Raw genomic sequence first — 21,779 nt, 5'->3', positions numbered from 1 at the left:
GGGGTAAATTTTGGGAGTGTCATTATGCTTTCTCTTTCCTCAGAGAAACTTTGGAGGGTTTACCTGAAAAATTCAGTTTATTTTGAAAGCTCTTGCTTCTGAAAGAAAGAGAGAAAGAAAAGAAAAACAAAAAACCCCAAGCTGTAGTTAGCAAAGAGAACCTTAAAAATATCCAAGAAACAAAAAGCAATCTCAACTCTCCGCACAAACTATTTTTTTTTAATCTCCAGGGAAACAGGCAGATTAAGTGTGAAGGTGCAATAAATACCAAAGGGACCACTTCTTTCCAAGTGTGCTCAGAGTTCAGCGTGTAGAACAGCTGCAGAAACCCCTGGGCCCTCAGCATTGCGCGGTTTCACCTTTCATTGCAGGGAAGGACACGTTTCTATGCCTTACACAGACTTGAAGCCTGAAAGCCTGGCCAAGTTTGGGAAGAAGAGGAGCCCTCTCAGAGCTCAAGAGCCTCCCTGCTCTTTGGAACTTTTCCCACAGTGGGTCAAACTTGACAAGAGTTCAGCTCGAGTTGAACACACTCACACAAATTATGTGAGCAGTCAGAATCCAAGTGAACATAACTCGAGCCATCTATAGGAGTTTTACATGCAAGGTCAAACATCTCAATCCAGAGAACTTTTTTTTTTTTTAATTAAAAGTAGGAAACACACAAAATGTGTCTTAGAACTTTAATGGTTTTTTTAAACAGAGTTTATTCTTAGCACATGGCTTTTCTATATAGCCACACCACAATTTGTACAGTTGCACATGGGTCTAAATGCACTCCCCAAACCCCCAGATTGTGCCTCAGAGTAAGACAACAACAACTCTACAATATTTTAAATAAATGCAAGGAAGGGAAACTAACATGTGTCACATCTACCATCAAGGTCTATACATTTTGAGAATTAAATAATCTTGTGAGGTCCACAATGTCTACTCATTTATTCAGTTCAATACAAGCTTGTATGAGCTGCCTTAATGTGGAAGGGGGAGGTAGGGAAGGTGGGAAAAGGGTCTGTTTTCTTCTGCTTGCAACAAATATACATATATGTATGCCTAGTCAGCATGGGCTGTCCAGCTGGCTTTAGCCATCTCAAAAGTATCTGTTGCCAAGTGGTCCTTCTCAGGTACCCAAACCTGCAGCCTTATTCAGGCCAGCAGGTTGATGCTGACATCAGCCAGCATCCTGGCTATTGTCTTCTCTTAGGTGGCAACCAGCACATACTCTTACCAACATAACGTCTCCTTTTTTTATTATCCTTTTCACCAAGTTGGGTTTTGTTTGGGGGTCTGTTATGGTCCAGACAGGTAGGAGTATGGGGAAAAGGGCAGAAGGTGGGGGGGAAGCAGGTGGGGGAATGAAACTGGTCTAGATCTCTAGAAGATTATATGGAGGAGGGAATGGGTGTGGAGGCACCCTGGTGGGAGTGGGGAGGCAGGTGCGGGCTCTGAGTTTGTGCTTTCCCTGGCGGGCCTGCTGAGGCCGAGGCGGAGTTGGAGGACCGCATCTTAGTGTTGGGCAATTTGTGATCTTTCTTCCACTTCATCCTCCGGTTCTGAAACCAGATCTTGACCTGGCGCTCGGACAAGCAGAGCGTGTGGGCGATCTCGATGCGGCGCCGCCGGGTCAGGTAGCGGTTAAAGTGGAACTCCTTCTCCAGCTCCAAGACCTGCTGTCGGGTGTATGCGGTTCGAGAGCGCTTGGGCTCCCCTCCGTTATAACTGGGGTTGACTGAACGCCCATAACCCCGAAGGAGAAGGCCAAGGAGGAGGGAGTGGAAGAGAGGGAAAGGAGGAGGAAAGAGAAGGTGGGGTGGGGAAGAGCAATTGGACATCATCATTATATAATAACCTGACACCAAGTTCACGCAAGATACATAAAACGGCAAAGAAAATGTTTCACAGGCTATTGACAACGGGAAACACCCGAGAGCCATAAAGAATGGTGCTGGGCATTGGGGCTGAAGAAAAGCTTCAAAGACACATGGCCTGAAGCCTCTGCCAGGGCAATTAAATTTATGGGGGCTATAATTACTGCCCTAACAGTTTGGCGTCTCGTAAATCTCTCGATAAAGGGACCCCGGGTACAAAAGGGTTCTCACGTTAGGATCAGGCGGCTGGCTGGCGCGCACACACCCACATCCCACTGTAGCTCGGGCCAGATGGGGGCTCCCCTCCAGAGGCCCCCCTTCCCCTCAGCCTCCTCTTCTGACCCTCGCCCCATCCCCGAATCCCGGCCCGGCCCCAGCCCACCCTCCCGCGCCTCCCCAGCGGCGCCACGTACCGGCGCTGACATGGATCTTCTTCATCCAGGGGTACACCACAGGCTCTTTGCCCTTCAGGCCGGGCGGGCTCTTGTCGGCCAGGAGCAGCGGGCACGCGGGGGCGCTGCCCCCTGCCGGGACGCCCGGGGTGGCTGGAGCCGCCTCGCAACGCCGCGGGGGTGCAGGGGGCGCCGCGCGATGCTGCGGGGGAGGCGGCGGCGGGGGCTGCCGCCCGGGCGGCAGGACGTGGCTCGCGTGCAGGCCGTGCGCAGGACCCTTGGCTCGCGCCGGGGGCTGCTCGGGCTGTGGCTGCCGCCCCGGGCTGGCGCCACCGCGGTAGCCATAGGGGTAGGCAGCGTCGGCGGTACCATGCGCGGGGTAGAGCGCGGCCGCAGGGTAGGAGGGCTCGCGGGCGGCCCGTGGCGCGTAGTAGGAGGCGGGGGGCTCGCGGCTGTTGCCCGCGTGGGGGAGCTGGGGCTGCTGCGCCGGCAGGTGCTGGGCCGCGGGCGCTGGGGGCTGCTGGTAGCTGGGGCCCCCGCCTGGGCCGCCGTCTCCGCCGCCCGGGCCGCTGTGCTGCGCGTACTCCTCAAAGGGAGGGAACTTGGGCTCGATGTAGTTGGAGTTTATCAAAAACGAGCTCATGGTCATTAATTTGTGAAGTGCAAAAATACTAATTTTTCTCGCGTTGTCGTTTTTCTGGGCTCGCCGAGGCCCCTCCCCCTCCTGCCTCGCTTCCCATCCCCCCTTTCCTCTGCTCCCTTCCCCTCCCCCGCTGTCAAGCGCCCACCCCTGCCCCTCCCCCTCCCGCTGCAGCCAACGCCACCAAAGTTCGCGCCGCTCCTCCCCCGACCCCCTTCGCGCGCGCGCTCGTCTCGGTCCCGCGCGCGCCCCCGCCCTGTACCCACCACGTGACTAGCCCCCGCCAATGGGCGCGCCGCGCGCGCGGACCCGGATCAGGAAGCGCGCGGGCCGGTGATGGATGCGGCTGTCCTGCCTCCGGCGGAGGGAGGGAGCTGGAGCTTAGGTCCCCCCCAACCCCCCAACTTGAGTCCTGCTGGGAATTCGGGACCCGCCAGTGCTTCTGGTCCTTTGGACGCCCAGGCCGGGCCCTTTTCGTGCCGTACTCCTTAGCGTAGGCCTCGGGGCAGCCGGGTGACAGCGGCCCAGCGCTGACCTCGGGCCCAGGCTAGACTGGCCTGGCGTCTTCCAGGGTTCGAGGCCGGTGGGGGGAGGGAATGGCGTCGAGACCTTGGAGGTATCCTGGTTTTAATCCTGGCCCCTCAATAAAACGAATAAGGCCAACAGACCCATTTTTTTCACCAGCTGATCCTCTTCCTCACATCGTGCGCCAGAGATCCCTTGCCTCGAGAAGCCCGGCAGGAGCCGCAAGGGTGGGTGGGTGAATAGCTGAGAGAAATGGGCCCGAGGTTGTAAAGCAAGGCCATTCCAATATAACCGGATGGGCACTTTTCATTTTTTCTTCCCTTTAGACAGAATCTATTTGATTTTTTTTCCTAAGAAAAATCAAAACCTTTCTAATATCTCATTTGATGGAGGTGTCGATTTGAGAGTTAAACACGCTTGCATTTACTAGGTGCGACTGTGAGAGAAAAAATAGCCAAGGGGGGAATAGGTAGCAGCGACGCCTCCACAAAAATCGAGTTTTGAAACCAACAACTTCCTATTTCAGTACAATCCCCAAACAAAAACAAGCTAAGGACGGAATAGGCACTGTGCCCAGTCTGATCGCTGACGGGTCTTTTCCCGCTAAGAATTCTATGTTTTGTCTCCAGGATGCTGCTTTCTCAGGCTGTATTCGAGGCTAAAGTTATATTTACAGGATAGTCTATAATTTCTGAATTGCTGAAAATTAGCATATTAACGATAGCAGCAACTCTGGAAAGGGAGGAGAGAGGACTATTGCCTGCCATTTGGTAATTGAAATTTGATGGGTAAACTAATTACGCCATTATTAACAAATAAATTACATATTAATTCCACCTAATGTTGATCTTTAAGTAAATACTGATACCTTACTCATAGTGTGTACTTTCCCTTTCGTTTTCTGAGTAACAGACACACCTGGATCCTCTACCTGTCAGCCTAGATGAAAGCAGTGCAAACTAGCATAGTCACCATGCTAAAAATAATTTCATATTGGCATGCAAAGCAAGAATTTTTCAGCTGGTGCATCTTAGTTGAATTTTCAAGGAGCAGTATAAACAGCTTTCTCACAACAGTCTGGACTGCAGACAAGGAAAGTTATAGCCTAAGCCTGGAGACACTTCAGAAGGAATGTCAATTCTATCTTCATTTATATCGCTTACTCGTATAAGTTACTAAATGCTGGAATATATCCATTTGATGGATAGCCATTTAATGCTTAGCCACATAAAGCCTATTATATGGGACTAATCTTTAAACTAATTTAGGAAAAGAGGTTAAAAAAGGGATCATGTTAGCTTTCCAACTGGAATCACCCTGAAGTGGTACAAAGAGGTTTTCCACATTGGATGTGTGTCTCTGAAAAGTGCTGTGCATAGACAAGGGGCACCCTGAAATTTTTTCTAAATGAAATCTGAGCCAAAGACAGAAATCAACACTGAGCGTAATCTTTAGACATCCTCTCTAGAGTTGGGGGGAAATCTAGCCTGTGATACAGCTAACTATGTCAGTATTACTCTACAACAAGAAAAAAATATGTGCATCATATTTTATATATTATTTTATATGAACAATATATACATACATAATGTAATTTACAAAACGTGGCTTCCTAAGCTTCAGGGGAAGAAAAATAAAACATGACAAGGAAATTTTGCCCTCCTCATGTTATCAGCCTTGAGTACTAGGGTCTTAACTACATCTGTTTAATATTATTTACAGACACTAAAACACAAAATTCATGTTGTTTAGCCTCAGAACCTTCTACTGAGTTTCTATTTTAAAGTATTAACGAGACACAGGCACTGTTTTGTATATGGTTAACCTAAACGAGTTAACTGTGCCTGTGTTTCATGTGGTTCTATTACTTTTGGAAGATGGGCTTACACAGAATCCCCCAAGGCCTGTAACTTGTCTTTGTGGTTCCTATCATAAACACAAACGGAGCCAGGACCACCAAGTGTTATCTCACACACCGACATTTTGACATTTTACTGCAAGATTTATGGCTGTAATAAACAATCTCAGTACCTTTTCTGATCCTTCCACAATCTCTCTTTGCAAGCCATAGCATCATTCCATGGAATCAAATAATCTTCTGAAAAACGCTTTAAAAAAAACAAAACCTCTTGCCTTTACATAAGATCCAACACACCAAAGCAAAGCCAGGAAGAGACTAACTCGATTAATAAATAAACTGAAGTTTACCAGCAGCGTCTCGCCGGAGAAAAGATGGGATGCCCTGAAATTGAGCAGAGAGGGAGTGTGCTAATCTTCGCACACCAACTGGCTCCAGTCCCTAGCAGGGTGAAAGCGTTATCCTTTTCTTGGGAAACTGGTGAGCGCATTTGCTCATTTCCACGTGCAGAGATAACATATATTCCCAACAAAAGCTTTCTTAAAATCCCATTAAGTGAAATAACTTTTCATCATGTCCTCGAGTCCCAGATGGAAAAGGAGAGCGAAGGGAGTCTAAGGGAGAGGGAGGGCAAGAGGGAGGCAGTGTTTGCAGCCTCGTTTGAATCTGATTTGAATCATTTTGAATATATTTGGAACAGCCTTCCCTCTTGAATGCAACCCTGTCCCAAGTTTCAAAGTGACCGAACAGTGACACCGTGCACATTTTGTTTCTTATTAATCTTACACATTGACAGTCTTTGTTAAATCACAAGGCGCGCCCTTCACTAGCCGACATTTTCATATTTGTTAGACGCGCTGACCTGAAGTTCACCTCGGCCTTGGACTTTGCGCTTCTAAAAGGTCTATACAGTGTCTTTTAGAGAGCAGGGTGCTTTGCCCAGGTCACTCCTTCTCAGGGAAAACCAAGGGGAAAAGCAAAGGAAATGTAAACGTTATGGAATGTATTGACTGTATTTGTCCTTTGTTCTTTAGAGCGAGTGTTCTCCAGACTGTTCTCTGTCTGAAGCAAGTCTCTGGAGCGCATACGGTAATAGCTGAATTTCAAAATGCCTGATGGTGGCATTTGAGGACTTCCTGAGACCTACAGTAGGCATATGATTTTAGAGAAGCAACACTCTATCAGCCATTCCACCAAGGGGCAGTTTCCTTGTAGTAGTTTACAATAGTGCACACAACCCACACATAAGGATTGAAAGATGTATCTGGATTAAACATGAATTTTAGCCTGAATTGTGTGAGGGGCCTAAAGATAAAACTCCTCCAAATAAAAAAGGTAGGTACTCCAAAAGCAATAACTCCTGCAGGTACTTAAAAAAAAAAAAAAAACCCTTTAAAGCTGGCGAAGGGGTGTCTATGCTTATTGAAGTTGACATGTTTTTAAGGTGTGGCACGCTTTTAACCAATAACACAATAACAAGGTCTTCTTGAAGAGACACATAATTGTCTTGGTGAGTAATAGAGGGGGTTTCAGTTTTCTTCATTTCGCTAGCCCAGATGTGGTGAAGTGTTCATTGCTATAACAGTAACCACCACGGTTGTTTCCTTTTTTCTGTTTTCATCTGGCACACCCCCATCTGGCTTCAAGCTCTTGGCCAGAGTGAAAACTTTACACATTGCACAGTGGAAACAATCTGATGGCTTCCATGAAGGCGGTGCTTAGGAAATATTTACATTACCATTAAACGTACCTGGCACCAGCAAATCCAATCAACCAGAATATATTGGGATGATCTTAAATATCCCTGCAAGAGTCCACATTCCGAGTAGTTGAATTAACTCATCTCTAAAGTTAAAAGGGAAAACGTAGAAAAAACTTCATTTTTCTCTCCTGTTTTCCTACTCTGATTACTTGAAGATCAATACATTGAAAAGGACAATATGTCCCTCTGGAAAACAGATTCTAATGGCACCAACATTTACAGCTAATATAGGTGCATGAAAAATAAAATATTATTTAGTTCTCCAGTTGCAATTCACACATGAGGCATGGTTCCAGTTGGCTTCCTTAACACACTATCCCTTTCTTTTCTACTCTCCCACCCTTCCTCCTGAACTTGCTTCCCCTCTCCTTAGTTTTTATTCCAAATGTATTTTTAAAGAGTATTTTCGGAAGAAGAGAAGTCCCTCACGGTGGTCTTAACAAAGTTGCCTGGCATTTGTGGATTCCATTTTCCTGTTCAAATGGCATATTCTTTTCAGTTTAGTTATCCCTTATAGGTTGTAGCGTTTCTCTTATATACGGTACAGGGGTATCAAGAAACATAATGAAAAATTTCCAACACCAGGAACATTTTCATGATACCAATAAGCATTTTCTCCCTGGTGGAGGGGGGAAGAATCCTGCCCTTTCGGGAGCATTTCCACTTCCTTCCTTCCCTTCCCAGCTCTGAGAACTCTTGCATTTAGTGGGTGGAGGTTTCAGAAAAACCATTCTGTGTTTGAAAATTGCAAAGAATATATTTTGCGAGAAGTGCCTGTGCCTGCCCTTGTTCTCAAGCACTTGAGGGATCATTATATGTATGAAAAAGAAAAAGAAACTGTCCAATCAAAATAACAATTTTCAAATAAAGGAAGTGTCCTGCCTGGTTCTCTTGCCTCTGAAGATATGATGAGACCTTGAAAACTTGCTACATTGGTTTTGAAAGGTCCACTGATGACTTTTGTTTTGAGCTTTTAAATTTTGTGGCAAACTCACAGACTTCCGGTTCTCCAACATCTAAGGTGTTGGTGTTTCAGTAATCTATGCCTATTTACCTGCTGCTATTCCCTCAGAATGGGAGCGATAATTCAAGATGAAATACAGCATGTATTACTCTTGAAAAGAGGAATTTTCTATCCTTTCCTCCGTAATTGAGGTCATTCAACCACTAGGGTTCACCTGGAGTCCATACCATGATACACGCGTCACTCCGAGCCATTTTATCTTTTGTGCTGATAGTCAAGATCGCAGCTCTAACATTGACATCAAACTCTGTCTGGGCAGATGACTAAGAGTGCTGCACAACATAAACTTTTGACCCTCAACTTTTTGACCTGCAGTTGCAATGCACTAGCCACAAAGATACACAAAGCTGTGCTTCTTCCTTCAGCAGGGAAGAGGCCCCCCAGGATCTCAGGGACACCCTGCTTCTGTCACTGCCCTTGGGAGTAAGAGGGTGAATTGGAAATTTGGGGGTATTTATGACTGGGTTTCCTGTCAAATCAGCCTCCTACCTCTTTTTGTCAGCACTTAAATATGAGGGAGATTATTTTTAAAATCACTCATCATCACATTTACAGGGAGAATTTGGAATAGGAGGGTGAAACCTCAAAAAAAAGTGAAAGAAAAAAGAAAACAGGGAGAAAGCAGGCAGTAGGAGTTGGAGCCTTTTTTTTTTTTTCTTTATTTAAAAATAAAGATGCAGCCTTAATTGTTGGGAGAGCTGGCCCAGGCAGGCGAGTTGACTGTGAACTTGTACTAAAGCGTGCTCTGCTGGCGATTCCTAGGGTGTGCAGATTTATCTTCTCTGCATTTACTTAACCCGGCAGTGAACTGCACGGGCGTCATTTGTTAGGCGATGACAGACTTCACCTCCAGCAAGGGCTGCTTCACAAAATCGCAATAATTACCCAATAACCTTCATAACAAATATTATTATTGAAAAGACTGGTTTGTGGGGAGGGGACCCGGTGGAAGAAGGACAGCTTTCTTTGTGAAAAACACCAAACAAAACAGACCTAGGCAGATCTTCCAGTTCTGAGGTTTAGAATGTCCAGGACTGTGGTTCCCCTCTCCTCTGTGGGTGGGAACCTCGGCTGACCCCCTCAGCCTTGTCTGGAAGCCCCGTTTATAGTTTTGTCATTGACTAGAAAGAAATTCTGCTTAGAAGCCAAGGGGATGGAGCCCACAACGTTCTGCACTCTCCATGGTGGGCAAACCTCAGACTCCCGTGCTAAGGCAGGGGAGAGGCTTTGAAGGGCATCTTTTAAGCTAAAAGGATTGTTTTCTTCTTTAATATCCCATCTTTCAGGATGTAATTTGCTCTCCCCCTCACTAATTGTTTGGATATAATACTCTTCACATCTCAACAAATGAACATGACTCTATTTCTGGTAGAAAATTCTGTCCCGCTCTCCCAAAGCCGCCAACAATGAAGCAGGCGAAAGAGCTGGAGAAAAGGAATCTCGGCATAATGTTGTGAAATTAGACCATGGAAACCCTAACAAACCCCTAAGTAAGTGTGACCAGAAGCTTCCTATTATATTTATAGTTCAGGAAATATTGCCTCTGCGGCTTGTAGAAACAAACAAGGCCCTGCACATACAGGACATCTTCTCCTTTTACCAGATGAGGAGCACAGACAGACACTTCTGCCACCGGCTGAGGCTGGATGTCTTCATAAAGCCCTTAATGACAGAGATTTTTTTTCCTAAGTAAGTTCCTCTGCAAAACAACACCAAAGAAGGCACAAGAAGAAATAACTTATCTACAAAATGAGCAGATAACCAGCCATCCTCTCTATTATGCTTCTATGAAAATAGGAAGAACAAAATTTCTCCAATAACGCTCACATAGGTCTGACTGAATGCTGTATTTTTAAAAAGTCATTTAACTCCTCGTGACTTAATCTGCCCTCTTAGGAACTCTGAACTTTTATGAAGATTACAACAGACAGAAATAAGCAAGTTGACAGTATATATAGCCTGCATTTTTTTTTTTCAATTCACAGGAAAGATTCTCTACAGTAGGTAATGCTGGATATCGGTCTAACAGCCTTTCTGCCCATTCCCACACCCAGGGTGGGATGTGGCCACGGAGGTGATGTGGACGCTTCCTTTTGGGCAAGTAATTCAAATGAACCTGCCAGAGCCCTATTGCTCTTTTTTTCTGCTACTAAATTTAGTCACCAAGAAATCACTCAAGCAAGATCACCAAATGAGTAACTAAAACAAAACCTTAACCCAGTATTTTCCAGTAAAGAACTCAAAAGTCAAAAACTCCAGAATTCTCACAGACACCAAAATGACAAAAGAAAACCCAAAGAGAGTTTATATTCTGGTTCCCACAAAGATGCGGACATATCTTCCTGAGTGCTGAAATACCAGTACTTAAACAGGTCACGCAGGATGACTTCAGGGATTTGCCTTGCCACTATGTCAGAGAACTGGGACTTGTGGGAGGGTTTTGATTTTTTAAAAAAACTTCCTAGTTTTGTTTTTTGGACCTCTGACTTTGGGGACACAACTGTGGGACTTATGCTGAGTTTAAGTGGCCTCTGCACAATAAAGTTTGTTGAAATTCCCAAACTATACCTTAATTTTTTTTCACTGTAAGCCATTAACAAATATCATTACCAATTAGCACTTGCAGAAAAGTATCCAGCTCCTAAGGAGAAAAGCATTTGGAGACAGAAGGTCCTATTTTTAAATTTCACTTCTGAGCTGGAGAATTTGGCTTATTTCTTCAGACTGAGTGGGGGGAATCTGCTAGGTCTCTGGTGGGTACCCATCCAGAGAAAGACCCCTGCACAGGCCACAGCATCCCCAGTCACTTTGCCACTGAAGAATGTGAGAGTTTGGGCCAGAGGGGGTGGTGGCTGAGGCCAAGTTGGAATTGTACCCAGGAAAAATTTATTTCACCTTACTTCACTGTTGGTGCAATATTGGGAACTGTTTTGGAAATCATAGATTATGTAAATTTCCTGGGATCAAACAGAAAGAGCAGCTAACAAAAGAAAGGCGGAAATCTCCTACTGACAAACGACCAATTTCTTCCCTAAACTATCCTTTATGAGGTGTCAGGAAAAACAACCTAATGGCTCTGGGGACTTTTAAGTTGGGCATTGAAGACACCTAGACTTCCCCCCAAACTTTAGGGCGCAGTTTGGAAGACAGAATTTGTCTGTATGTTGAGGGGAAGTAAATTTCTCTAATCTTTAGTGTTACCTAGGGGGACGCCTAAGTTGCCTTTTGAGCACCCTGTGCCTGAAGGTCTTAATTCTACAAAGGAGGAGAGGAAAAGGAAAGAAGAGAGGGAGAAGAAAGGGAAGGCGGAAGAAAAGAAAGAGCTTTAACTCCTTTCATTTAGCCTGGGGATTCAAAGACTAAAGTTAAATCCGGCCATAAAGTTTATTGCTTCAGACTCACAGGCGGGTGAGAACAGTCCCACCGAAATAAAAAGAACGTGCAGGCAAACAAGGTTCAGGGCCTGGTCCCGGGTTGGGGGGGCGGGGGCGGGGAGGGGTTCGTGAGCTCTCCCCCTCCCCCCCCAGGTGGGGACCCGCACTCCCCACAGTCCTGGGCTCGGCCTGGCCACCCAGGGGCCCAGCCTGGAGGCGCGGCCCGCGCCTCGCCGGCCTCTGCCACCCTCCCGCTCTCTAAGAGCCGGCGTGAAACTCGGCCCCGAAGGCAGCCGCCTCAATTCAGGGCTGCCAAATGACCCCGGCCCGCGAAGACATATTGCCACAGCCCCGTAAGGAATCCCGCCAGAGTCCGCCTCAGCCCTGCCTAGGCCTTTCTTTCAAACTCCGAGCACTCCTCAGCGCAGCGCGGCCCTCGGCGCCCGTGGCCGGCGCCCCACTGTCTCCCAGCCCCCACCCTAGGGCCCCGCTGCCCCCCGACGAGCCAGCCCCGCCAGCCCCCGGGATGGGGGGCTTGGCCTTGCCAAGGCTCCGCACACAGGCCCATTCGCACACAAAAATCATCTTTTGCACGCCGGCGAGAGCAGCGGAAGTCATTAACATTCGCGGTTGTGCAGCAATTAAAGTTAGGCCTGGGGACGCGGCGGCCACAGGCGCTTTTCACCGGGGTGCCTCCGCAGAGCTGGCTCCCGGCGCTGCTAATGTGGGCAGAGGAGAAGTGGGCTCTGCCCTTTTGAATTCAGAGGCAACCTCAGAGTTACTGAACCAGAGAGAGAGAGAGAGAGAGATCGAGGAAGAAAGTTTTCAGAGTACAAATAAACTTGAAAGCGCTCAGGAGGCGAGCTTACCTTAACTCGGAGGGAGTCATTTTTCAGAGAGTTTTGAGAACTTGTGGTTTGGACACTTCTGGACCTAAAATTGACAATTTGAATGACCAGGCGGCACACGTAGCCTGCAAAAGAGTCAAATGGAGTCCAGCGTCAGTGAGATTATATGTTATGTGGTATATAATGTTGGATGTCAACTCCCCAAAACCATAAAACTTACTTTAATGGCCCCACGTGACGTTTTATAGCCAGTGAGCCGATCTGTCTGTGCTATGGATGATTTTACGATCTAATTCATAGACAAAACCCTATTCATTTGGCACCCAAATGTCATATAGCCGGAACTGGGGCTTATAAAGTTTACTGTTTTATAACTTTTAAAAGGAAAGACGGCATCAGTGTAAGCAGTCGGTAAATGTGCAAATCTCTAGTTGCACTTTAGCTGCTCTGAGGAGTTTCCCAATCGAGCTAGGATGGGGTAAGTACCTTCCATTTGTAGCAAATTAATTGTAGCAAAGAAGCCAACTGGGCTCAGGGTGAGGAAGGGGAAGGGGTGCCTGGGTGGGTTAGGGGCAGAGGGTCTGGGAGCCACAGTCCGGCGCAGCAGCCTCTTCAGCAAGTGGAGGCCTAGGATGACCTTAGGAAAGAGTCAGCCTCTGTGTGGGCCCTGAGGGCAGCTAACAAAGCCCTGTGCTTGTGCTCCTTTCTCTCTCTTCCTCTTTTCTTTCCTTTTTCTTTCCTTTCTTTTTCTTTCTTTCTTTCTTTCTTTCTTTCTTTCTTTCTTTCTTTCTTTCTTTCTTTCTTTTTCTTCTCTTTCTTTCTTTTTTTTTTTCCTGGTACCCAGCAAGTTAGCTTGGTTTCCTCAGAGATGGGTAGGTTGGACTCAGGCTTTGGAACCCCCTACAGCTTTTCCACCTTCTGCCCTGAACTCTGATGGGTCAGAGTTAGTAAGGTCGCGGGTCAGGGTGTTGGTCTGAGGTCTCCTTGCACAGGCAGGCTGCTCAGGTAGCCTCAGACTCAGTGCCTTCCAGCACTGGACAAACACAAGAGCAGAAAGAGCCGCTTGCTGTTTTGGCACAAACCAGACCAAGAGAACTTACAATAGAAAGTTTATTTTTTTTTTTGTTTCCAGTCAGTATTTTTTCCTTAAAAACAAATACAAAAAAAAAAAAAAGCTGATCACAGTTTGCTTAAACAGCCAGACTCGGACAATATTTGTAACTTTGTTCACAAAAAACATACATCACTGAAGCTGCGCTTATGAGAGCCACTTCCAGAGTTCGTGCAAAGGGTCCTACAAAGGCACGCAGGGACACACCGCTCGGAGTCACAGTTTTCGTCACAGAGCCACTAGTCACTACACGTCAAACAAGTTAAGTTGTGTCTCATCAAGTCACCTCTACAACAGCATTAATTACACAAGGAATATAGGTAGTTTGAATAAAAATATCTTTAACAGCTTGGAGCTGTTGAGACAGGAACACTTCCACTCACATGCACAGTTAAACAACTGGAGTGCAACACACAACATTGGCACTAAACGAGGTTGAAGGGGGACTTTTTTGTGTGTTTTTTTTATCTTTTTTGTTATAGTTACTTCAAGTAACACAGCTTGCTTCATATAAATAAGTTAAAACATCTATTTTTTTTTTCAAGACAAAGCCATTCAGGACAAAGAGATGAACAGAAAGCAGATCTACTTATACAAGCGCTATAATGGCAATAAACAGGCTCATGATTAAAAGATGAATTAGGGCAACGAGAACAGGGCTTCTTCACAGAAGGAACACAAGGGAGTTTCAGAAAGTCACCTTAGTACTGACACTACGCGGGATCCGCTAATACTGCTCAGTACTTTAAACGCTCAAATACTCAGGGGCGGAAGGCCCCTCCCGCCGCCGCCATGCTCATGCTTTTCAGCTTATTATCTTTTTTCCACTTCATTCTCCGGTTTTGGAACCAGATTTTAATTTGTCTCTCAGAGAGGCAAAGAGCATGTGCTATTTCAATCCTTCTTCGGCGGGTCAGGTAGCGGTTGAAATGGAACTCCTTCTCCAGCTCCAGGGTCTGGTAGCGCGTGTAGGCCGTCCGGGCCCTTTTGCCTTCCGGGCCGCCTATGTTGTCTGCAACAGAAAAGTCAGCGATTTAGCCACGAACTCCTCAGCCCCCGGTTACCCAAGTCGAGCCAGGGTCCTGAGCAGGAACAGGGGGGAAAGCTCAACAAGTCCTCTCTCCTCGCCCGCCCACCCCTCCCGAATTTCCTTCCCTCTTCCTTTCTAGAGAGAAAACAATACAATTTGGACTCTGGGAACAATCGGCCCATCTGAGGCTGGAGCCGCGTCCCGGAGGATCGCCCGGCTTTCCTTCACCCCTCTCCTGCCCTCTGGCCCTGCCCCTGGAGTCCCAAGGCGGGGCACAGCCCTCCCAGGCAGCCCACCTCTCAGAACCCACGGAAGCAAGGCCCTTCCCTGAGCGCCCAAGTGGCCTCCAGGTCACCCTTCCTTAAAGTTCCAGCCCCGCGAGCCACCTTCTGTTCCAGCCTGCACGCTTGGGGCGCGTCTTTCTTTTTCTTCCCCTTTCCTGCTGTCCCTTCTGCTCCCAAACTTCAGAATCCCGCCGGCTCTCGCCTCGATTATTCACCCCCCCAAGCCCCTTTTCGGGGACTCTAATTAGTAACGCTGTTTCCCCAGCGTAGCCCTCCTCATAAATTATCCACCCTGACAAGCCTGATTCACGGCTCCTACTGCCATCCTCTACCTCTCTGCGCCCTGCTCGGCTGGCCTGACCCGGGAGCGCGTTCCAAGGCGCTGGGGTTCGATATGGGATTTTTCCTTTCCCCCCGGTTTCAACATCTAGACTTGCCTGGCCAACGGCCCTTCTCCCCCCCCCCCCCCCCCCCCGGCCCCGCTTGCGAGCGTTGGGCACTGCAGAGAAGAGAAGGTGGAAGGAGGAAGGCAGAGGAAGGAGAACGGCGGGGAGAGACTCCACAGGGCTGGGAGAGGCAAGATCAGGAGAGAGATGGGGAGAGAAGGCGGTAAAGGAGAGAAGGGGGACCGAGAGCCGCGCCCCCGCGGCCGCGTGGATTTAGAAAAAGGCTGGCTTTACCATGACTTATGTGCAGCTTGCGCATCCAGGGGTAGATCTGGGGTTGGGCGGGCGGCGCCGGGCTCGGCTCGCTCTGCGCGCCAGCCTGCTCGCTGCTGGCTGGGGCGTCCTCCTCGGCTCCGGACGCCGTGCCAACCCCCTCTCTGCTGCTGATGTGGGTGCTGCCGGCGTTGGCCGAGGCGCCGCTGGAGTTGCCCAGGGAGTTTTTCCCGCCGTGGTGGCTGTCGCTGCCGGGCGAGGGGGCCACGGCGGAGCAGGGCAGCGGGTCGGGCGGAGGCGAGTGCGTGGACGTGGCCGGCTGGCTGTACCTGGGCTCGGCTGGCGCCGCGCTGGCGCCGGCCGCGTAGCTGCGGGCGCGCTCCCCGGAGCCAAAGTGGCCGGAGCCTGAGCGGCCGACGCTGAGATCCATGCCATTGTAGCCGTAGCCGTACCTGCCGGAGTGCATGCTCGCCGAGTCCCTGAATTGCTCGCTCACGGAACTATGATCTCCATAATTATGCAACTGGTAGTCCGGGCCATTTGGATAGCGACCGCAAAATGAGTTTACAAAATAAGAGCTCATTTGTTTTTTGATATGTGTGCTTGATTTGTGGCTCGCGGTCGTTTGTGCGTCTATAGCACCCTTGCACAATTTATGATGAATTATGGAAATGACTGGGACATGTACTTGGTTCCCTCCTACGTAGGCACCCAAATATGGGGTACGACTTCGAATCACGTGCTTTTGTTGTCCAGTCGTAAATCCTGCCTGATGACCTCTAGAGGTAAACTCGTGCACTAATGGGGGAGTTGGGTGGAGGCGAGAGGGGTGGCGCGCGCGCCCCAGGCGCGTGCCCGCCACCCGCCGCCGCCGTTCAGTCGGACTCGAGCGCCACCCGCTGGAGGCAGGGCGCATCGCTCCGCTTCCGACCCAGGGCTGCAAGGGCCGGGGTCGAATTGAGGTTACAGCCCATTATGGCAAAATTATTGCATTTCCCTCGCAGTTCCATTAGGATGTACCAATTGTGAGGCCGTCAGCTGCCGATCGCGCGCCCGGCGAGGATGCAGAGGATGGGGGGGGGGAGATGGTGACTTGTATTTTATTTACAACAACTTTATTTCCCCGCTGTGCAGCCCCTCTTATTTTTGTGTCGAGGTTGGGGTCGGTTCTGCCCGTCGTGCCGGCAGCTCTGAAATTTGAAAATACAGATATCACCTTCGGGGAAGGGGGGAGGCCATTTAGCCAATTGGAGAAATAAATCCTGCCCGCAGCAGCAGCTACAATTACGGCTCTGTTTTTCTGTGAGTGCATGAGGGACAGCGTCCCTGCCGCTCTTAAATGACAGGCGTCTATTAAAGATAGCTTTTGTGTAGTGTTTCTCCGAGGCGAGGTCAAATTCCATACACTTTTATAACCGGAGTCGATTTTTCTTTCGTGTAAATACGGTTTTCGTGTCATTAGTTCGCTATTTGATTTGCTTTAAGTATCCAATCTGGAGAATCTTCCCCACCAGGTCCCTTTCCTCCAGGCAGCCGGGCCCCAAGTCGGAGGGTTCTCGCTGAACCCGCCGAGTGGGCCCGGACTCCCCGCAGCCACAGGAGCTGCTGGGAGGCTGGGGATCCTTGGGCCGAATTATTAGGGTCTGGCTTACACCTCCAGGAGTAAGATGAGGATGCTAATGGAAACATTTCGTGGCAGTGCCTAGTATCTTCGTAGATATTTTCCTGGGTCCTGAAAGACGAAAGTAAATCACAAACACAGCCGAAAAGCCTGGGGAGTACTTCCCGCTGGAGGCTGAGCGTCGCAGGCACCCTTGGCACATTTGGAAACCAGGACTCTTGCTGTTCCCAGGGTCCTGAGCCGCCTCCTTAGGTCCTGAAAGCCATTGCGATAGAAGCGCAGGCACTATCGGAGGCGGGGATCCGGAGCTGGCTCCGGAGCTGGAGCCTTCGGGAGCCCAGTCTCTCCGGGGGCTGTAAAGTTCCGCTCGCGCCCAGGTTAGGCCGGCTCGACTGAGGCTGCTTCTCTTCCACGGACGGTTGCGCGCGGTGCCGAGAGACTAGGCTGTCTCAGGGTCCCCTTTGTTCCTCACGCTTCTTCCTGTCTAGGAGCGGCCTGGGATGCCACCGCAGTGCTGGGGCCCCAGCCTTTAGGCGCCCTCTTCCCAGTGGGCTGAGTCGATTCGGTGGTGACCTCCGCGACTCGGTGGCGAGGGACCGAGGCGGAAACGCCCAGACACCAAAAGAGGCTCGGCCCAGGTTCTTTCCTCTCCAGCAACCCCTCGTCGCGAGCTCAGGGGCACGCAAAGGCGCTGGCACAAGAGCCGGGGACGAATTCGGGGTGCGCCATGGGACCCGGAGCCGACTAGGGCAGCCTTGGAGAGCGGGGCTGTATGTGCAGTGCGCCCCGCTCCACCGCTGGGATTGGCTGTGCGTAGATTTTTTTTTTTTTTTTTGTAAGAAATAAATGCTCAGGCGTTTGCAAAGCTCCCTCTTCCCTGAAGCTGCAGAAGCCCCCCGGATGGGAGCAGGCGGGGGAGAAAAGTTGGGGAGCAGGCGAAGGCAAAGGGGCAAAGCCGAGGGAGGTTGCGGCGCTGGCCTGGTCCCTGCCCAGGCGTTTACTCGCCCGCCTTTGCCTCAGCGTCCTCCCCGCTGGGCTGTGTGGAATTGATGAGTTTATTTTCCTTTTTCCACTTCATGCGGCGGTTCTGGAACCAGATCTTGATCTGGCGCTCGGTGAGGCAGAGCGCGTTGGCGATCTCGATGCGGCGGCGCCGCGTCAGGTAGCGGTTGAAGTGGAACTCCTTCTCCAGCTCCAGCGTCTGGTAGCGCGTATAGGTCTGGCGGCCTCGGCGCCCGTGACTCCCATACACAGCACCTGCGGGCAGAAAAGGCCAGGCGCCGGTAAGCCAGGATCCCAGCCGAACCAAGCAGACCCGCGCCCCGCGCCCCCGGTCTCTAAACTGGAAACCACCCGCCTCCCCTCCAGCCTCTTTTCGCTATGTCTAAGGCCAAAAGCCGGTAGGATGGGAGAAGATTATTTCATTCCAAGCGAGATGTTTTCCACCTAAAACAGTCTGGAGTGAGAAGTTATTGTTTTGGGGAAAATCTGCTCTGTAAGAAAATCATTACAAGCAGAAGAACAGAATGAGCATTCTTAATTCAGGGTACCTGAGTCGTGTTTTTGTGGGAGTGTAGGGTTTGTGTCTGGAAGTGATGGGTGTGGAACCCTGTGAATAGGATGGACACTCGGAATTCACACACTGATCCCTGTGAAAGTGTTACTGTGGCCAGATGTGTCAGGACTCAACTTGGGGGTTTTTTGTTTTGTATTTTTGTTTTTTTGTTTTTTTTTTAAGATGAAAAATGGTCAGCCCTCTCAAATCTTTGCAAACTCCCCCCAAATTGTATGGCCCTTCTGAGAAATGCAGAGCTCCCTTGGAAAAACAACAACACCAATAAAAAACAAGTGGATCTTAAAGCAAAACACTATCAGTTTAAAATTCTGCATTAGGTTCTGCCCTGCTCCAAGGATTCTCTGTCGAATTTTTGGAAAACAGAGGCAAAAGGATGGAGCTATGGGCCATCTGGGGTTTCTGGAAATGTAGGACTGTGATGGGCTATCTGTTCTGAAGCCAAAGGAGCCCATGGGTGGGGGGCTCCCCCCAAGCTGGGTGTATGAGACTCAGGCAGGCCCTCAAAAGGAGGCAGAAGTTGGCAAAGAGTGAGCAGTTGAGTGGAAGGGGGAGGAGGGGAGGGAGGAGAAAGAAAAAATCCTGAGGCTGGGGATGTGGCCCTCCAAGGCTTTAGGGAGACACTAGAAGAAGCCAAGTGAGAGCCTCTATCTATATGGGTTTCTGAAAGTCAGAAAGGAGAAGGGTTGGGGGGTGAAGGGGAGTTATTAGTGCTGGGTGCAGAAGGCCATCTCTGCTTGGGGATCTGAGCAGGGTGTTACCAGGGGGAAGTGTGGACAGGCACTCCATCCCATCCAGCCTAGCTCTCTGTTCAGGTTGCCCCTGTCACAGAGTCTCACCTAGAATGGCAGTGACCCCTCTCCATCCCCTAAGGTGTCACCTTACATGGCTACTAGTGCAGTGCCTTCACTCTGCCACAGCTTGACTGCCTCCCTGGAAATGGGTTGGGTTTTTTGTTGTTGTTGTTGTTGTTGTTGTTGTTGTTTTAATCTCTTTTTTAAAAAGCCAGGAAACTTAGTTCACCCTTTCCTCCTTTCCTTCTATTTCCTCTTTCTGCTTTCCCTGTCTCCTCCTTCCTTCCTCCTTTCCCTGTCTCCTCCTTCCTTCCTCCTTTCCCTGCCCCTTTCCCCCTCTGCCTCCACGCTCTTGGGGGGGGCTGCAGGGAAATGCCTTACCCGCGCAGGAGTTCATCCGCTGCATCCAGGGGTAAACAGGACTCGTGTACTTCCGGTCGGTGCCTTCGTCATGGAGGGCTTTGCCCGGCACGTTGCTGCTGTCGGGTTTGTACTGCTGCTCGGGAGAAAAGTGCAGGTAGTCCCCGGGGCCCCTCTGCTTGCCACTGCCCGAGGGCGAGGCGCCACTGAGGTCCTTATCAGAATAGAAGCACGAGGCCCCGTACTCGTAGGACGCCCGGTTGCAGGCCAGGACCGAGTTGGACTGTTGGTAGAAACAAGGTGAGGTGTACGTCTTGTCCGGGAGGCTCGACGCCCCGTACGAGGCCGGGAAGGGCCTCAGCGCGTCATAGCCGGCCGGGTAGAGGGGCAGCTGGCCCAAAAAGGAGTCCTGGCCGCTGGGCAGGCTCCCGGGGAAAGTGGGATTCACAAAATAGGAACTCATTTGCGCGCCCCTCTGCAGGACTGTGATTTGTTGTGTATTAGTACATCTGGCTATAACTATTAGTAGTCATCGAACTGGTTTGTTTCTGGATGGCCGAACGCCAAAAGCGACAGAAGCAAATCGCACCAGCTGACGCGGCGGCGGCCAATGGGAGCGAGCGCAGGAGCCCGCTCCCCGGGGACCGCGGCGACCGAGGCAGCAAAGTTACAAACAGCCCCCAGCCCGCCCGCCCGCCGCCCGCCGCCCGCCCGGCAGATTAATGGGCGCGCACAGCCAGCCGGCCCGGCTCTCCTCCCGAAGGCCAGCGGCGGGCACAGCCCGGATAGGGGCGTGCGAATCAGGCCGGGGTAGGGGCACGGGAGTCCGGGCCGCCGAAAGGCCCCCGCCAGGCGCGCTCCTTCCTCCTCCCCTTCTTGCCTGGTCCGATTTTGCCGGTTTCTCTTTCCAAACAGGAAACCTGACAGCCCCGCGCCGGGAGGGGCGGTGACAACGAAGGCTTTGGTCCCCGTCGCCCTGCCCTCGCGCCAGGGCCCTGAGTTTGCCCTTCGCTCTGCACCCCCCTACCGGTGGGTGCGGGATCCGGAGTTGGAGAAGGGGGTCTGAGAAACCAGGCCATCAAGCCCTGCTCCTCACTCCTGCACCTTAGGAATCGGTGCATCCCTTCTTGCTCTCCTTCCCCACACCCACCAAGGGCCTGGGCCTTGCTGCCGCCGGTGCGGAAGGCTCACCTCGAGCTGACCAGGATGGGCCAAACGTCTTTCCCCACTGGCCCCATCCTCCCACAGACAACACGTCTCCTTTGAGTTCCGACGGGCTCCCCTCCAATGGCCAGCGATTGCGTGGCCTCAAAGCACCCCACAAGCTGTGCCTCCGGGTCCCATCTTTGAACCCAGGAACTGAGAGGCCAGAAACCACTGGTTTCAACAAGAAAGGGACCTACAGAGGAGTGACCTTGAGACTGAGCTCCGAAGCCAGCCATGGGACCTGCTCCCCTCTCCCAGCACTTGGGACTCTCCCTCCTGACACCTGGACTGCTCAGAGCTGAGACAGATGCAGATGTGGAATCTCTGTCCTCATTTCAGAGGCACAGCGACCCAAGGTCCCTGCCCAGCCAGGCATAGAGGGCACCTGGGATGTCCCAAGGCTGTGAGATCACTGACGTGCTTGGTTCCGAGGGCCTCCCCACAGCCCGCACTTTGCTGGAGTGTACCCTTTACCATGCCTTTCCTGGGACTGTTGGGGGCCTGCCGCCTGCAGTTGCTCTAATACCAGGAATAGCTGTTTCAACGGCTCCAGGAACCGCCTGCATTGCTTTTTACCGTGGTCCCAGGCCTGGCCTTCCCCAGACAGGACGTGAAAAGCTTGTCCTGGGTTGCTTTCCCTTGCTTGATAGGTGTGCCTTCGAGATAGTTGACTTTTACAGCACATTGATCAATCTCATTTTGTAAAATGTGGTATCTTTCCAATGGCATTTTTACAACTGTATTTGTTGGGCTGGTAAAACCCTTGAATTAGCTTTAAAATCCTCAATTCTGTGGAGGCTGAAGAAAGACTATTTATACAATTTGGTTGAATTTCCAGAGGATGTTTGTA

General features: G+C 50.3%; 4 protein-coding genes across 5 annotated transcripts in view; all 4 read right to left on the bottom strand.

Annotated features, from left to right (window-relative positions):
* The window catches only part of HOXA3 (homeobox A3), a 44,699-nt gene that overhangs the window by 19,844 nt on the left and 3,076 nt on the right, over window positions 1-21,779 (bottom strand). For both annotated transcript variants that reach the window (XM_032872722.1, XM_032872712.1), the window contains exon 2: window positions 12,313-12,416. The gene's annotated coding sequence lies outside the window, so the exon portion shown is untranslated. The remainder of the gene's footprint in view (window positions 1-12,312; window positions 12,417-21,779) is intronic.
* HOXA4 (homeobox A4) lies at window positions 670-3,041 on the bottom strand. The gene is made up of 2 exons (XM_032872787.1): window positions 2,282-3,041; window positions 670-1,729 (listed from the first exon to the last, which is right to left on the bottom strand). The coding sequence occupies exons 1-2, from the start codon at window positions 2,907-2,909 to the stop codon at window positions 1,383-1,385; spliced, it is 975 nt and encodes a 324-aa protein (XP_032728678.1). The 5' UTR covers window positions 2,910-3,041; the 3' UTR covers window positions 670-1,382.
* HOXA5 (homeobox A5) lies at window positions 13,433-16,344 on the bottom strand. The gene is made up of 2 exons (XM_032872774.1): window positions 15,397-16,344; window positions 13,433-14,414 (listed from the first exon to the last, which is right to left on the bottom strand). The coding sequence occupies exons 1-2, from the start codon at window positions 16,289-16,291 to the stop codon at window positions 14,164-14,166; spliced, it is 1,146 nt and encodes a 381-aa protein (XP_032728665.1). The 5' UTR covers window positions 16,292-16,344; the 3' UTR covers window positions 13,433-14,163.
* On the bottom strand, window positions 16,474-20,426 carry HOXA6 (homeobox A6). Its single transcript, XM_032872813.1, has 2 exons — window positions 19,745-20,426; window positions 16,474-18,253 (listed from the first exon to the last, which is right to left on the bottom strand). Exons 1-2 carry the CDS (start codon window positions 20,184-20,186, stop codon window positions 17,994-17,996), a joined length of 702 nt encoding a protein of 233 aa, XP_032728704.1. The 5' UTR covers window positions 20,187-20,426; the 3' UTR covers window positions 16,474-17,993.

The sequence above is a fragment of the Lontra canadensis genome, unplaced genomic scaffold (assembly GCF_010015895.1).
Source record: "Lontra canadensis isolate GAN:19392208 unplaced genomic scaffold, GSC_riverotter_1.0 scaffold2, whole genome shotgun sequence".
Lineage (NCBI taxonomy): Eukaryota > Metazoa > Chordata > Mammalia > Carnivora > Mustelidae > Lontra > Lontra canadensis.
This window is presented reverse-complemented; position numbering and strand designations above follow the sequence as displayed.

What these genes read in the sequence shown, in the direction of transcription:
- HOXA4 (XM_032872787.1), bottom strand. Translation starts at nt 2,909, where the DNA reads ATGACCATGAGCTCGTTTTTGATAAACTCCAACTACATCGAGCCCAAG. An exon ending in GAAGATCCATGTCAGCGCCG is followed by an intron (nt 1,730 to 2,281) that starts GTACGTGGCGCC and finishes ATGGGCGTTCAG; the next exon opens with TCAACCCCAGTTATAACGGA.
- HOXA5 (XM_032872774.1), bottom strand. Translation starts at nt 16,291, where the DNA reads ATGCGCCCTGCCTCCAGCGGGTGGCGCTCGAGTCCGACTGAACGGCGG. An exon ending in CAAGCTGCACATAAGTCATG is followed by an intron (nt 14,415 to 15,396) that starts GTAAAGCCAGCC and finishes TTTCTGTTGCAG; the next exon opens with ACAACATAGGCGGCCCGGAA.
- HOXA6 (XM_032872813.1), bottom strand. Translation starts at nt 20,186, where the DNA reads ATGAGTTCCTATTTTGTGAATCCCACTTTCCCCGGGAGCCTGCCCAGC. An exon ending in GCGGATGAACTCCTGCGCGG is followed by an intron (nt 18,254 to 19,744) that starts GTAAGGCATTTC and finishes TTCTGCCCGCAG; the next exon opens with GTGCTGTGTATGGGAGTCAC.